The sequence below is a fragment of the Cryptotermes secundus genome, unplaced genomic scaffold (genome assembly GCF_002891405.2).
Source record: "Cryptotermes secundus unplaced genomic scaffold, Csec_1.0 scaffold1244, whole genome shotgun sequence".
Lineage (NCBI taxonomy): Eukaryota > Metazoa > Arthropoda > Insecta > Blattodea > Kalotermitidae > Cryptotermes > Cryptotermes secundus.
Window position 1 is genome coordinate 455,911 of NW_019733849.1, and position 14,145 is coordinate 470,055.

At 42.7% G+C, this 14,145-nt stretch overlaps 1 protein-coding gene across 4 annotated transcripts in view; it reads left to right on the top strand.

Moving 5' to 3' along the window:
• The window catches only part of LOC111868315 (MLX-interacting protein), a 176,088-nt gene that overhangs the window by 96,046 nt on the left and 65,897 nt on the right, over positions 1-14,145 (top strand). The window contains exon 1 of one of the 4 annotated variants that reach the window (XM_023858863.2): positions 6,357-6,864. The exons of the other annotated variants lie outside the window; for them this stretch is intronic. Within the exon in view, the coding sequence (XP_023714631.1) occupies positions 6,710-6,864 (155 nt within the window). The 5' untranslated portion in view covers positions 6,357-6,709. Of the gene's footprint in view, positions 1-6,356; positions 6,865-14,145 lie in introns of those variants that run through there. 4 annotated transcript variants of the gene reach the window in all.

Consider the following 14,145-nt stretch of genomic DNA (forward strand, 5'->3'; position numbering starts at 1 on the left):
TGCGTGTGTCTATGTATATCATTGCGAGGTACGTTTCCGTGACAACGAATACACACAACAGTAGGATTGTTGGACGCGTCATTTTCTGTGCTGCCCGTGTCTTCTCAAATGAAAGTCTGTGGGTTTCTCTCTGTGTGTCTCTCTATGGTTGCTAGGGAACAACTTGGTAAAGCGTTTCCCGGGGCAGAAAGGAATTGTTGGAGGCGTAGTTTTGTACTCGTATGTGGTCGGTATCATATCAAGGAAAAATAGGCGACTAGTTCCTCCCAGAACGTCTTGTTGCTCTTCTGAACCCACGTTTCACTTTCCCGTAGAAGACGTTGAACTGGGTAGTCCTAACATGAAAGAATTTATGCAGGGTGTCCCAGGAGGAAATGTCAATATTCTGGAAGGTCAGCATCGGTCATTCTAAGCAAAAAGTTTATATGTACGAGTACACGTGTCTTCTTCAGAACGGTTTCCGAGATACAGCTATTTCACTGCACAGGCGAGCAACACGCTATGTACTCACACAAGTTGCGGTGGAATTTTCGAAAATGTATTACACTAAGTCAACTTTGTTACTTGAACAGTGCATACAGGTATTAGGTACAGTTCGTAATATCTCTTTCTTATCAACAGTTTTGGAACTGTACAGTGAAACAGCTCTATCTCGGAAACCGTTCGGAATATGACACATGTATATATACACTTTTTTTGCTTATAGTGACCCATGCTGTGACCTCCAAGAATATTGCAGGAAGTGAGTACGTTCTTCGTCTTGTAATTTTATCTTCATTCGATAACATGTAAACGACATAATATACCGTATTTACGCATGTATAGGCCGCAGCACAATTTTCAGACAAATTATAGAAAAAGTAATTTTCTTGGAATATTATTTCAGGAGTAGAACACTCTGTATTACTAATTATGATTATATTTTTTTTTAAATGAAGTGTGATTTCGAATATAAGCCGCACCCCAGTTTTCCTCTTGAATTTTTGGCAAAAAATGTGCGGCCTATACATGCGTAAATACGGTTACTACTGCGTATGTCTGTACAACAATACACGCGACTGTAAAGCATTCAGAATACGTGTACATTTCGCAACTGCGTTCGGTGGAAGGGAATATGAAGGACAAGGTAACAATAACGAAGTTCATTGCAGTGCATTCTTTCCATATAATAAAAATTCGTTTTACAAGCAGATATACACGGACAGTGGATGCATATTCATACTGGCGAGGTGTCAGAACATAAAAACCTTTACTAAATGAAGGAGCAACCAACATTAAGGCTTCAGTGTTCATCGTACACACACTAAACGAAAATTTTACGTTTATATTGTCACTATTTTGAGTGACTCTTTCGGGGTTTGGATTGGTAATTGGATTTACTGAACTCTTACAGATCCGTGACTACAGGTAATTATAACGTTTCACAAATTCACACACTTTACAGTTCACTACAGCACACAGCCTTCTGGTAGCGGCTTCGAACGGCGGACATTCCGCTTCCACTGGGTTCCCGAACTGTCCCCAGTGCCCTCTCACTGACTTTCCTGCTTATAACATCTCGGCACGGATCGCACATGAAACGCCGTTCCTATGTTGCTGTTTACGGGCGTTTCCCAGTAACGGTCATTGTCTAGTTTGTTTCACGGTCTTTAAGAGCGACGGCTCTACATACAACAGTGTAATAGTCTACTTTGTACTCACGCTCCAGGGTCATATTGTAATAGAGCATTGCATTAAAAGAATAAGAATAGAATTTTGATTTAAACATAGATTTAACAGAATAAAAGATTTTTTGGGCATTTTTCTTAATTGCTGTAATTTGATAAAACAAAACGATCGGCTTCCTGTACATTTACCTGTAACGGGCGAGAATAAAATACTTAGTGGTACTTGATTTTAGTGACTATAGACGGGTTTTTTATTAGTAATCGAATTTATTGAACATTTTACCACACAACTCGTTACTACGCTTTACAAATTACTGTCACAGACTAGTAATGTACTCAGTCTGTTACAGTCTTCACTAGCCGTTACTCGGTAGCGGCTTCCAACGGCGGACGTTCCCCTTCATCTGTGTTCCCGAACTGTCTACGTCCTCAGGTACCAGCTTCTCACAGCAAGAGCTCACAACGGACTGCGTAGAGAACACCGTTTTGTTGCATTGGAATTGTTGCATTCGTCTGTTGGCGAAGCCGTCACCTAGCAACGGGTTTACATGCCACAATATTTTAATTAAGTATGTATATACAGCTAGTTTTTGGAAAGAGACTATCCAGGAAAAGTGATAATGTGGTAGTTTTTCCATTTGCTTTCCACATCGCAGTACAACAGCCATTCAAACCACTCTGGTCACGCCTGTTGCTATACGAACTTGAACCATCTCGAGCATCATTTGCTCTGTGCTTCAAGTCGCTGCTGATGACGCTGCTTCCGGCATCAGTTTTTGGTGTCTCTCTTCGTCTGATGCCTACCCTTTGACCTGTCCAGCAAGGGAGGCCCTGCCAGTAGCTACNAGGAATTGTTTTGAAAGAGACTGTGGACCTGTCGTCTTGACAGATTACTGATGATGATGATGATGATACAGCTAGACCTATAAATTCAAGGGGGGAGGGGTCTCCTTTCAGTTATCGAGCTCAAGATATTTCTGTGATCTTTGGTGCGTTCAGGAAGCAATGTTTGATTGTTTAATAACCGGGTTTGTAAACGTTTGTAGAGTATCACGTTTTAATTGAAACAGCGACTGTTTGAGTTGTTTCATGAATGTAGACTTACGGATTGAGGCGCTTCGCAGGGTTGCCATTGCGCCTGAACAGTGTGGACAGAGCAAACAATTAGACCAACCGAACTGTACGAAAAGTACCAAAAAATAAGTGAAAAGTATCTCGGCAAGCAGCTTCAGGGCGACTCCGTATTGTAGACACTAACGGACTGATTCTTATAGCTCAGGCCGGATTCTCACCGCGACGGCCTGGGTTTGATCCCAAATAATATCACGTGGAATTTATGGTGGACCTAGTAGCACTATGGCATATTATTCTCCGAGAACTTCGGGTTTCCTCTGCCGATTTTCATTCCACCAACTTCTCGACATGCCAATCAGAGTGGCCGCGCTTTCTAAGGCATGAATTTCCTTCGCTCGGTCTAACACTGGGATCGTGGGTTCGAATCTCACTTAAGGTATGGAAGTTTGTCTCATTTATTGTATTTGTGACGTTCTGTGTATAGGTAAAGGCCTTGCGACGGGTTTGACCCCCCATCCAAGTAGTCCTACCGACTGTATAGGATTAAGAAACTGAAAAGTAGCCAAGGCCCAACAAAGGGCTGTAGAGCCATTAATAATTAAATAAAATAAATTACTCCCCAGTAATTGATAATTTTGTCATCGACGTTAAATTCCTACGAATATTACTGTCTCCATGGAGGTGAGTCCTTGAGTGTTTCCCAGTAACTGGGCTCTGTGGTGCAGGGCACTCCTTAAGGGGGTGATACGTATAGTTTGTCTAAAACACCTTTGAAAGTACGTCATACCTAAGGCAGGCAGGCAGTTTTACGGAGGAAGACGCCCCTGTGTTCAACGAGATCACCGGTATGGCGATTTTGCTTGTCACATTTATTGGTGACTATAGACGCATCGCTTTGTATGGGGATGAAACTTGGACACTTAGGGCAGTAGATCAGAAACACCTGGAAAGCTTCGAAATGTGGTGTTGGAGAAGGATGGAGAAGATCAGTTGGACCGATTATGAAAGAAATGAAGAAGTGTTAGTTAGAGTCAGTGAACAGATGAATATCCTACACGAAATAAGAAAACGGAAGGCTAATTGGATTGGTCATATCTTATGCGGTAACTGCCTTCTTTAAGAAGTTATTGAAGGAAAGATAGAGGGGCGGATAGAAGTGACCAGAAGACGTAAGAAGATTCTGAATGACCTTGAGGACAGAAGAGGATATTTTCATTTGAAGGAGAAAGCTCCAGATCACATCAAGTGGAGGAACTGTTTTGGAAGAGACTGTGGACCTGTCGTCTTGACAGATTACAGATGAATGAATGAAGACGGGGTTTTGGATTGGATGATTGGATTTATGTACACCTTATACACAGCACTCGGAACTGCACCCAATTACAGTTCTATTGCTGATCTACACACTTCACAGTTCACCGTTACACATACACCAGGGTTCTCAGTCTTCACTAGTCGTATCCTGGCAACGGATTTATAACAGTCTCACTGTAATTTCAAATGACACATGAAGTCTTCTTTTCTTAGCATAATTCCTTTCTTGTCATTAATCTGCAACTGCCAGTTCCGAAGACTCGGCCCAGTTCAATTCTTCTGCTCCCAAGCTCATACCGTGGCTGGCTGGCTGGCGTCCCGAAACCCCACTGAATTCCTCTCAACCGAACTCATCTTTATAATCACTTTGCACGGACCACACAGAAAGCAGTCTCTTTTTTGTTAGGAAAGCTTGTTTACAGCTCCGTTGCGAAGCAACGGAATTTACTCGAGTGTTACTTGCGTATTCGTTGCCGCGGGATTGTCTTTACCGAATCGTTGCCTAGAAATGAACGTCCCTTCTGAATTCACTATTCCGGCTTCCTTGCGTCATGTCACAGTATGTTTAAAATAGAATACAGTGACTTCCTAGTATGACGTAACAGTCTGTCTGATGTTTACTCGTGCTCGTGTGACTCGCTATGCTCGCAAGTAATGTGGAAGATATGACAAGTCACGAGACAAGCAAATTTTAAATTTTTAATTTAAAAGCTATAGCCAATAAATTAAAATACTACTACAGCTTATACACACTACGAGTAAATATACAGATCCTCACGCGCCGAAGCCTGGCGAGCAACTGAAGTAGTGTGGACGAAGATTTACGGGCACAAGTAAAAGCCATACTAGCACGAGCACGAGTAATGTGGACGCGCCTTAACACTGTACATTTACTACCGGATATTTAATAAACAAATCCACGAGTAAAAACGAAGAATATACTTTCATATTTCATGTAAGCCGTGACCTCAGTGCCTGTTGCACACATTAAAGTTGAAGTCACTGTGCTTGACTGCTGATTAACCACCACGCTATGAAGACGCATGGGGGAGTGGATGTATTGACCTCAGCATTAGTTGAAGGTGAGTGATCAGCTTCACGCATCTTCCGCTTCATCCCCTGGGAAAGAGCCCCCGGTACTCATTGGACGGGCCCCAGAACCGGTTTGGATGACGTGGAGAGGAGAAAAATCATGCCCATGTCGGTACTCAAACTCAGATTCCTCGAGCGTGCAGCCCATAGCCCGTTATGCCGACTGCGCTATACGGGCTCTTCCTGTTGCACATTGTGGATGAAACTCGAGCAGGAGAGTGGAAACTGTTGACACGAATCATGTGTCCGTTATCACTCAGGCAGATAACTGAAACAACTCCAACTTTTTGTTAATGATGAATGCTGTGTGGACCAGTTCCTTCGCCCGGACCCAACTCATTTGGGTTGGCAAGACCCGGCCATCAATCCCGTTCTTGTCGGGATTCTGTTCTCATGTGTAAAGCGGTTGAAGCGCGAAGCTAACCACTCACCTCCATGTAGTGCCGAGATTTTGAATACTTGGAGTTTTGTCTCCATTCTCCTATACACCTTCATGGGGATGTATTTAGGAGCAGGGACACCTTACCTTTTGGCTAGACCATTAATTTGTTTTTATTCATAGGGCGGGGTGAGCATTTGGTAGAATGATAATTGGCAGGGGAAACCGAGCGCTGATTGTCCGAATTACCGCAATCGTGGAATACGTATGTTAAACATCATTCTTGGACTTTTTTCATATAAAGTGTTTGAAAGTATTAATTTATAATTACATTTATTAATTATTCAAGTTTCTCCTGTTTTCAGAGTATATTCTTTTAGTTTTTATTATAATATGTAATACTACAGGACATTTTAATATTGTTGTAATAGTGTTTTCTTCTTCTTGGATAAGAATATAATTTACCGAATTTTCAATTATCTGAACCACATTTGTCACTAATTAATTCGAATAATCGTCGTTTTACCGCACTCGAAGGAAACGTGCGTCACTTCCACTTCGTACATCACAAATGGGATCGATCCCGGTTCGCCGCGATGAGATTCCGGCGACTAGCAGCCCGAACTATGGCAACGGCGGTGATTAGGCACTAGTAGTAATCAGCAAGATGTCGAAAGAAAGTAATCCCGTTGCGAAAGTATGCCTGGGAGGGAGACTAGACAGCTTATGCACCCGTCGGCCGCGTACTTTGACGTAACACGTAGTCGGTCGCGTATCATTTATATGCAGAGATAACGTCGCGGAGTATTCAATGTTTTCTCAGGCTCGGCTCTAGCAGGCTGCAACTCTCACAGCAGTTCAGTAGGTTTAAATACTTAGAACTCTGTTGCGTGAAATCGCCAGAATTGTATCACTACGCCAGTAAGGAGAACTCTTGTTACTTGGAAACATCAATATTGTGTTGGCAGGCCTGTAGGGAGTTTGTTTTTGGAAATATTTTGTATCGGTTTGGATATAATTTTGTGGCTTCGTAGTGTTCGTGGGTTAAGACGCGCAAAATGGCATCTAAGTCGAAAGCTTGTAAGACTCTGCGGATGCTTATCAGAATGTTAGACCCGGTCCGTGAAGTTAGTTTTGGTCACGAGTGTCAGAGTGGATAGCGTGTAGCAGTTTGTTAATTTCAATGTTTCGGGACAGACGCGACAGGAGTCGTCGAGGGAGTGCGAAGAAGCATGAAGTTTCGCTGAAGAATATTCTTGTCAAGAGCGAAGTAGAAGTGGTCGCGCAGTGGCTACACGATGTGGATATTACTACGATCAGAACAGAGAATTCTGGAAGGTAACTGAACTCACCCAGCCAGCGGGCTGTCCTTTATACTTTTTTGTTTTGTTTTACTTCGCTGTCAGTATGTAGACTATATAGGTGTCCCAGGAGGAAAGGTCAATATTGTGGGAGGTCATGGTGTCGGTCATTCTAATAANGTGTGAGGACATAGCGTGTTGCTCGTCTGTGCAGTGTACAGTGTATTGTACAGTGAAATAACTACATCTCGGAACCGTTCGGAATAGGACAAATGTATATACATAATTTTTTTTTCTTAGAATGACTGTTACTGTGACCTCCCAGAATACCGACCTTTCCTCCTGGAACACTCCTTATAACGTTGAATGTTAGGATGACTGGTGAATGGGGATTTGGAAGGAAGTGGTTATGGCCTATTCAAGGTACTGTTGCGACATTTTCCTGTAAGGACCGAAGAAGACCAACAAAAGATGTAAGAATATCCGTGTCCGCGCCGAGATTCGAACCGAGCACCTTCCAAATACGAGTCTAAGCGTGTTGCAAGTAGGTCAACCCGTTCGGTTCTAATAGTACCAAACATTCAGTGATTTTCGTCGCTGCTTCGCCATCACAGAAAGCTACGAGCTTGTGTGTGAGGCTGTGGCTAAGGAGATGTGACACTGTATTTTGGTGGAAGTTTACCACCGTTTCGGACGAACTTACTGCCTCCATCTTCAGAGAAGGAGGGCAAGCCGACCAAGTAAGCAGAGTATGATTCTGCTTTCGCGCCACTATTTTTCTTTCTAGATAGAACCAAGTAGGTTCCATGCTTTTACCTGATAACTGGAGCAAAAATAGCTTCCGAAACGTTGTGTTCTTAACCCAAAAGATGGAAGATATTCAGTTTAAAGAGATCTGTTGCAGTCCGCCATCAGCTGGCAGCAGACTCTGCAGTCGCCCTATCCTTGTGTCCCCACCGTATTAGCTTTTTCTGAGTAAACATTTTTAATTGTGTTCAAGTTCAGAGCAAGTACAAGGCCGTTTGGAATGAGCACAGTAAACATCAGGCGGTCTGCCATTCAGACCGGCGGCGTCCATTAAATCGGTTCTCACGACGCCACACATGAATCTTGTCACGTTTCGCCAGGAAGAATGTGACCAGCGAATTCATTTCTTGCTGCCAGTCTCAGGAGCAGTAACAGTTGTTTACGATAACGTAGGGTTATGCATATCTCCGCGGCTTTATCATTGGTGCTGTGGTTATATGCTTATTTATTTCCATTGATGATTGTAATGTGCGCGTCTCTTAGAAAAAACAAACATTTTCACAGCCGTTGCCTGTGTTGACACAATACATACTCTTGGGTGTCGTCATTTTAGCCCAATTTCCTTATTTTGAAAATCGAAAGTAGGCTTATAACATCACCTCCCTGCCTGTGTATCTGCGAACCCCCCCCCCCATTACCTTTCGAATACCTGAACCAATCTTCATGAAACTTGAATACATCAGGGCACCTCATCCCGTGTCAATGGCGTACTTCACGGATCCCTCACATCAGTCTGTGTTGTCTCTGTGTGTGTATTCCTCCCATCGTTGCTAGGCAATGGCTCGGTATCACGTTCCCGGGACAAAGAGTACACGCAAGAATGGAAGAAATGTTGTTCGCGTCGTTTTCTGTACAGTACGTGTCGTGCCAGTGGGTCTGTGTATTCCCCTATCGTTGCTAGGCAACGGCTCTTTAAATAATTTCCCGCGGCAACGAGCCTTTGGATGCGCCGTTTTCTGTGCGGTCCATGTAGTATCAAAGGAAAGTAGGCGATTAGTTCTTCCCAGAACTTCTTGTAACTTTCTCATATTCATAATGTAAGATAGTATTGTGATCGTGAAAAAATCGATCTTGAGATTGTGACGGATATAGACTTTTCAGCCATCGTCGCCTGAACGATTTGGCGGATTTTATTCATAATCGGTATTTAAGAGTTTATCTACGAGGAAGACTCAGTAAATACGTCACAAATGGATATAAAATGTAAAACATGTGATATTAGGACCTGGGAAAAACATTTATTTCTCCACATATCCTCCACCAACATTGATACACATGTCCCATCGATTACCAGTGAGTCGAAACCCACAGCATGGAAGTCTTTTGACTGTTGCGTCAGGCACTTCTACACCTAGTCGGACATCATTTGGGACTTTCTGTCGTCTTTGAAAGAATTTCTCGACTCAATTGTGAACCGCTTTACGCGACTTCCCACCGTAAGCAGAAAACATTTCTTTGTGAATACCCTTTGCATTGAGTCCTTTTGCCCACAGAAAAACACACAACAGATCGCTGTTTTCAGTAGTATACTCGTCAAGCGCGGTCACCATTTTGACTACTGAAACCAGCCTCTGAACATGCGCATGCGCGTCTGCTACCTAGACTGTTATGAAGCTTAATTATGCTGCTACTTAGTGATACACGCAGAACACCTATTACCTCAATTACAGCTTTGTTACTTCCATTTGTTACCTATTTACTGACTCTCCTTCGATTCTTAGGTCGATGCCCAGTGAATGTGAAAGTTCCAGGACCCTTCACAACGCCCATGAAACGTAAAATGGGAATTTTTTTTAAAACGGCCTTAGCGATTTAAATTTGATTTCTATAATTTACGGAGATAATGCCCATAAGTTAGTTTCACATGTGATGTGTTCTGGGGTGTAACGGGGCGTCCTCTAGCGGTCCAAACGCCAGTGCGAGAAAGTATTTGCAATACCTAAGCTTCTTAGAACAAGTGGCCCATGTAAGATAACTTGGAACAGTACTTCCTGTGAATTAGGCAAACACGTACAATAAAAATGTTCGGAGCCATTCCTTGTAATAAATATAAACTGGAACTTGAGTAGTTTTCTGGTATCTGACGCAGTGTAGTCTGGTAGAAGTTTATCGGTGTTCCGGAGGAATGTATTGCCTCCATCTTCAGGGTCAAGCAGTAAGTCGAGCAGGCATCATAACACTTTTTTATTGCTTGTCCGCTCGGCTTACTCTTTCATCCTGAAGAAAGATGTCGTATTTTCTACCGAAGCGTCGGCAAACTCTTGCTAGACTACGGCGTCATAGCTCAGAAGCTTGTAGACCACCATGAGAACCTCAGATCTAAAAAATAGTAACATTGTGTGTACGCCGTGCGCTATTCCTCGGAAGACGCAAGTCGGTTTTTTTTCTTCTTTAAATTATATCAGAATCGAAGGAAACATTCCAGTTAAAAGTTACACTTATAATGATAAATGTATCATGTTGACACTTTTATTACGTGTTTTTATGCTTTAAATTCCATTTTTATTTCAGGATAAAGAAGGCCTGTGAACGCTGGAAGCGTTTATCTGCCCACATACTGTTTATGCTTGTTTGCATTAATCCTCTGACAGGATTCCTTTGAGATTGTTATTAGAGGGGTTTGATTACGTAATAGAGTAGGCAGATGTATCAAATCACTAGACCGACAAACTCCGATTAGCAGAACGCTGTATTATATCTTGCTTTTACAGTGGGAAGTATATGATGCGTGCGTGCGCATGTTAAGACTTTGAATTCAGGCAAGTGACATAAACTGGATACAAGGCATGCATGTGTCACGTCGTCATGACACGTAATAGAGTGACTATAGACGCGGTTTGGACTGGTAATCGGATTTATTGCACAATTACACAGCACATTACTATACTTTACGAATCACTGTGGGACACAGTAGGCCTTCTCAGTGTGTTAATGTTCGGCCACACAGAGCGCTACGTACGCTATGTTCGCTATACGAACAGAAAAATATCTCCCTTTATTGCCAGTGTGACTGGCCACACAGATTTCCGTACGCTACGTTACGCTATGTCCCCTATGTTAGCTGCGTCGCAGAGTGTACACAACGTACGTAGCGAACATAGCGTAGCGCTCTGTGTGGCCGAACCTTTACAGTCTTCACTTGCTGTGGTCGCTAACGCCTTGCAACGGCGGGGGTTCCCCTTGCCACCGGCCTCAGCTACCAGCTTGTAACAGCAACAGCTCACCATGACTGAAACTCAGCAGTTATATGTGCGTATATATACTATACACACACATACAGAAGTAATGCTGAGATGAAAGCTCTTAAATTGCCAAAATTTCTGTTTACGATAGTAAGGGATTATTAAGCGTCAGCCCGAAGAATGAACTAAAATTTTATAGCAGATCGCAAAGACGAACAGTAGTTTGTTTTGGTGTGTCTTCTTTATCCTGTGAGCTTTGATTGCAGGTTTATGTAGATACCGTATTTACGCGTGTATAGGCCGCAGCACAATTTTCAGACAGAAATTATAGAAAACAATAATTTTCTTGGAATATTATTTCAGGAGTAGAAATTATTCCGAAATATTCCGAATATAATTCTTTTAAATGAAGTGTGATTTCGAATATAAGCCGCACCCCAGTTTTCCTCTTGAATTTTTGGCAAAAAATGTGCGGCCTATACATGCGTAAATACGGTATATGAAGTTGTAGTATACTACGATATATAAAGGAGGCGGTATGCGGTTGACTATTTGTGCGTGTCGGTTGTGGAAGAAGATGGCGTTAAGCGATGACCACGGCGCATCATTCTTTGGCACGTAGGAGCGGGAAGGAATTAGGGAGAAAGTAGGGGAAGTTAATATTACGCAAGTTTATGTAAGAAGAGATGAGACTTCCCGTTTAATTCAGAATTGATTCTGCGTAGTCAAAGTCAAAATTACATTGCGACTGACGGTCAGTCAGTCAGTAATTCTTGGTGTCGAGCCCCATCTGGGGCTCATGACCAGATATTAATTGCTGTTTCACAGTTACAGTCTTGTTTTCGTGGGGCACCCTCTCTGACGAGAGGATGGGTTTGTATTTTGTATATGCTGCTGGTCCTTGCCAGCGCAGTTTTTTTTTGTGGGGGGGGGTCCAAGTTCGTTGGGATTCGTGACCGTATTTTACTGTCTCAGATTTGAGACTTCCCTTTTCGTCGCCTCCTACGACTCGCAGGGTCACGGTGGAGGTATTCGACCCCGCCTCCACACGGGTGGTCACAGTTACGAAGTTCAAGTCACATTGCGACCGACAGTCAGTCAGTCAGTCTTGGTGTCGAGCCCCGGCTGCGGCTCAGGACCAGATATTTATTAGTGTTTGGTATTTACGGTCTTGTATCTGTGGGGCGCCCTCTCTGACGAGAGGACGGGTCTGCCTTTTGTATATGCTGCTGGCCCTTGCCAGTGCAGTCTTTTCCCAGGTCTGAGTCTCTTGGGACTCGAGACCATATTTTACTGTGATTTGATATGCTAGTTTCTGTTTTGAGATCCGTTGCCAGGAGACGGCTGGCGAAGACTGGAAATCCTAGTGCGTGTGCAACGGTGATTGGAAAGTGCAAATCAGCGATAGCGCTCTATTAATTCCAATTAAGGGAGATTGTAATCGAAGTGCTAAAAGAATCCAATCATCCGATGTAGAACCTGTTATTTTCCTCAGGCGTACCATCCTATTCGTGACAATGTATATATAATCCAATTGTGTTGAACTTTTAAATTTTCACATGTCACAGATCCGCGCTCTGCCAGCATTATACGAGGGCTATTCGGGTAGTAACCTTCGGTGAGCTGTTAACAAAGCAAGCAGCGAGAAATTTATTGTATATAAAAAGTACGTACGTACTCAAGCTACTTCTTAATGTAGTCAACGCTGCAATTGAGGCACTTGTCTTTTCGGGGAAGGTTCGCTTATTACCGAAAACTAGTTAAAACACCATAAAGTCCAACAGGCTTATGTGGTTGAAGTCACGTGATAACAATTTAAAGTCACAACCACAACATGTCTTGAAATAAGTGCGGCCGGCGCGTAAGGCTGACAACCTTGCAACCATCCTTGAGCCGATTGCCTAGATCAGCCATGTCAAATTTGCGGCCCCCAGAGCCACAAAGTGCGGCCCCTCAACTTTTAGAGCTAACTGATATTAAAATAAATATTAAAATTTTGGTAGAAATATTTTTTGTAAAGACAATTTTCCAACAGGCCAGAAGACGAGAAGTCTCACGCAGACATAAATTGGCTGGCTGCAGGAAAAGTGATTCAGAGAATTGCAGAAGGGTTTGTCCAACTAACGGTTTGTAAAGTTCGTGAAGGACAAACTATTGTATTTCAGAAAGGTAATGCACTAAAATCCGCACAGCCTCACCACCCCAAGTATTTCCAAGAATCCCTTTTGGAGGTGTAGTAAGAATGGAAGGAGGGTGGAAACTGACAGACAAGTGCAAGGGATTTCTACCTTCAAAACTAGCTTGCAACCCCCAGCCATTATCTAATGGGCTGCTAGCAAACTTTCACTTTTATGACCATTGAGACAAGATACACCTTCCTACTAGTCCGGTAGTCTCTTGTACATTGTCATTCAGTTCATTTTCACACAGCGACAGGTGCTGATGTTACATTGTGATGAACGTATAAAGGTTATNTCAACATCTGACAACCCTATGTGCCTCCACGGCCTGTTACAGGGATATCTTTACTTTTTTTTACTTTTTTACATATCTAAATTCAGAAGACATAGATCCGGTTCCATTCAGCTGGAAGTTGATGGGTACACATCTAGTCCAGCCCAAAGCAGTTGCTGATGCTTTCGCTAAGCACTTTAAATCTGTTTATAATAACCACTGCTCTAAGGATTTTCTCCCATTCTCGAAATCTTCCGAATTTTTATCCCTTGCTCCCATTTCTTATGCGGATGTCTGCAAAGCCATCAAGAGACTAAGACCTTCCAAATCTGATGACCTTGACGATATTCCTGATTTTATCGTGAAAGATTGTTCAGGTATTTTTATTCCTATAATTAGGCATATATATAACTTGAGCCTGACGCATCAGTGTTTTCCTGCTCTGATGCTTATGTTAGCTGGTTTCGCAGTTACTTACCCAACAGACAATCCAGGGTTCGCGTTTCTGGCACTCTCTCCCTGCCTTTTCACGTAACGTCCGGGGTGCCGCAAGGCTCTGTTCTGGGGCCTTTTCTATTCATTGTATTTATAAATGACCAATGTGACTCCGTTAACTACTGTACATTTCTAATTTTTGCCGATGATATAAAAATTCTCCCTATTATTAACTCTCCTCATGATTGCCTCTTACTTCAATCTGACATTAATTCCGTAAGTGACTGGTGCACTGCTAACTCCATGAAACTTAATATTGCTAAAACGCGTGTTGTATCATACACCAGAAAAACAAATTTTCTGAGCTACGAGTATCAGCTTTGTCATGATATCATTACACGCACCAGCAGTATTAAGGACCTGGGTGTTTTCTTTGATTC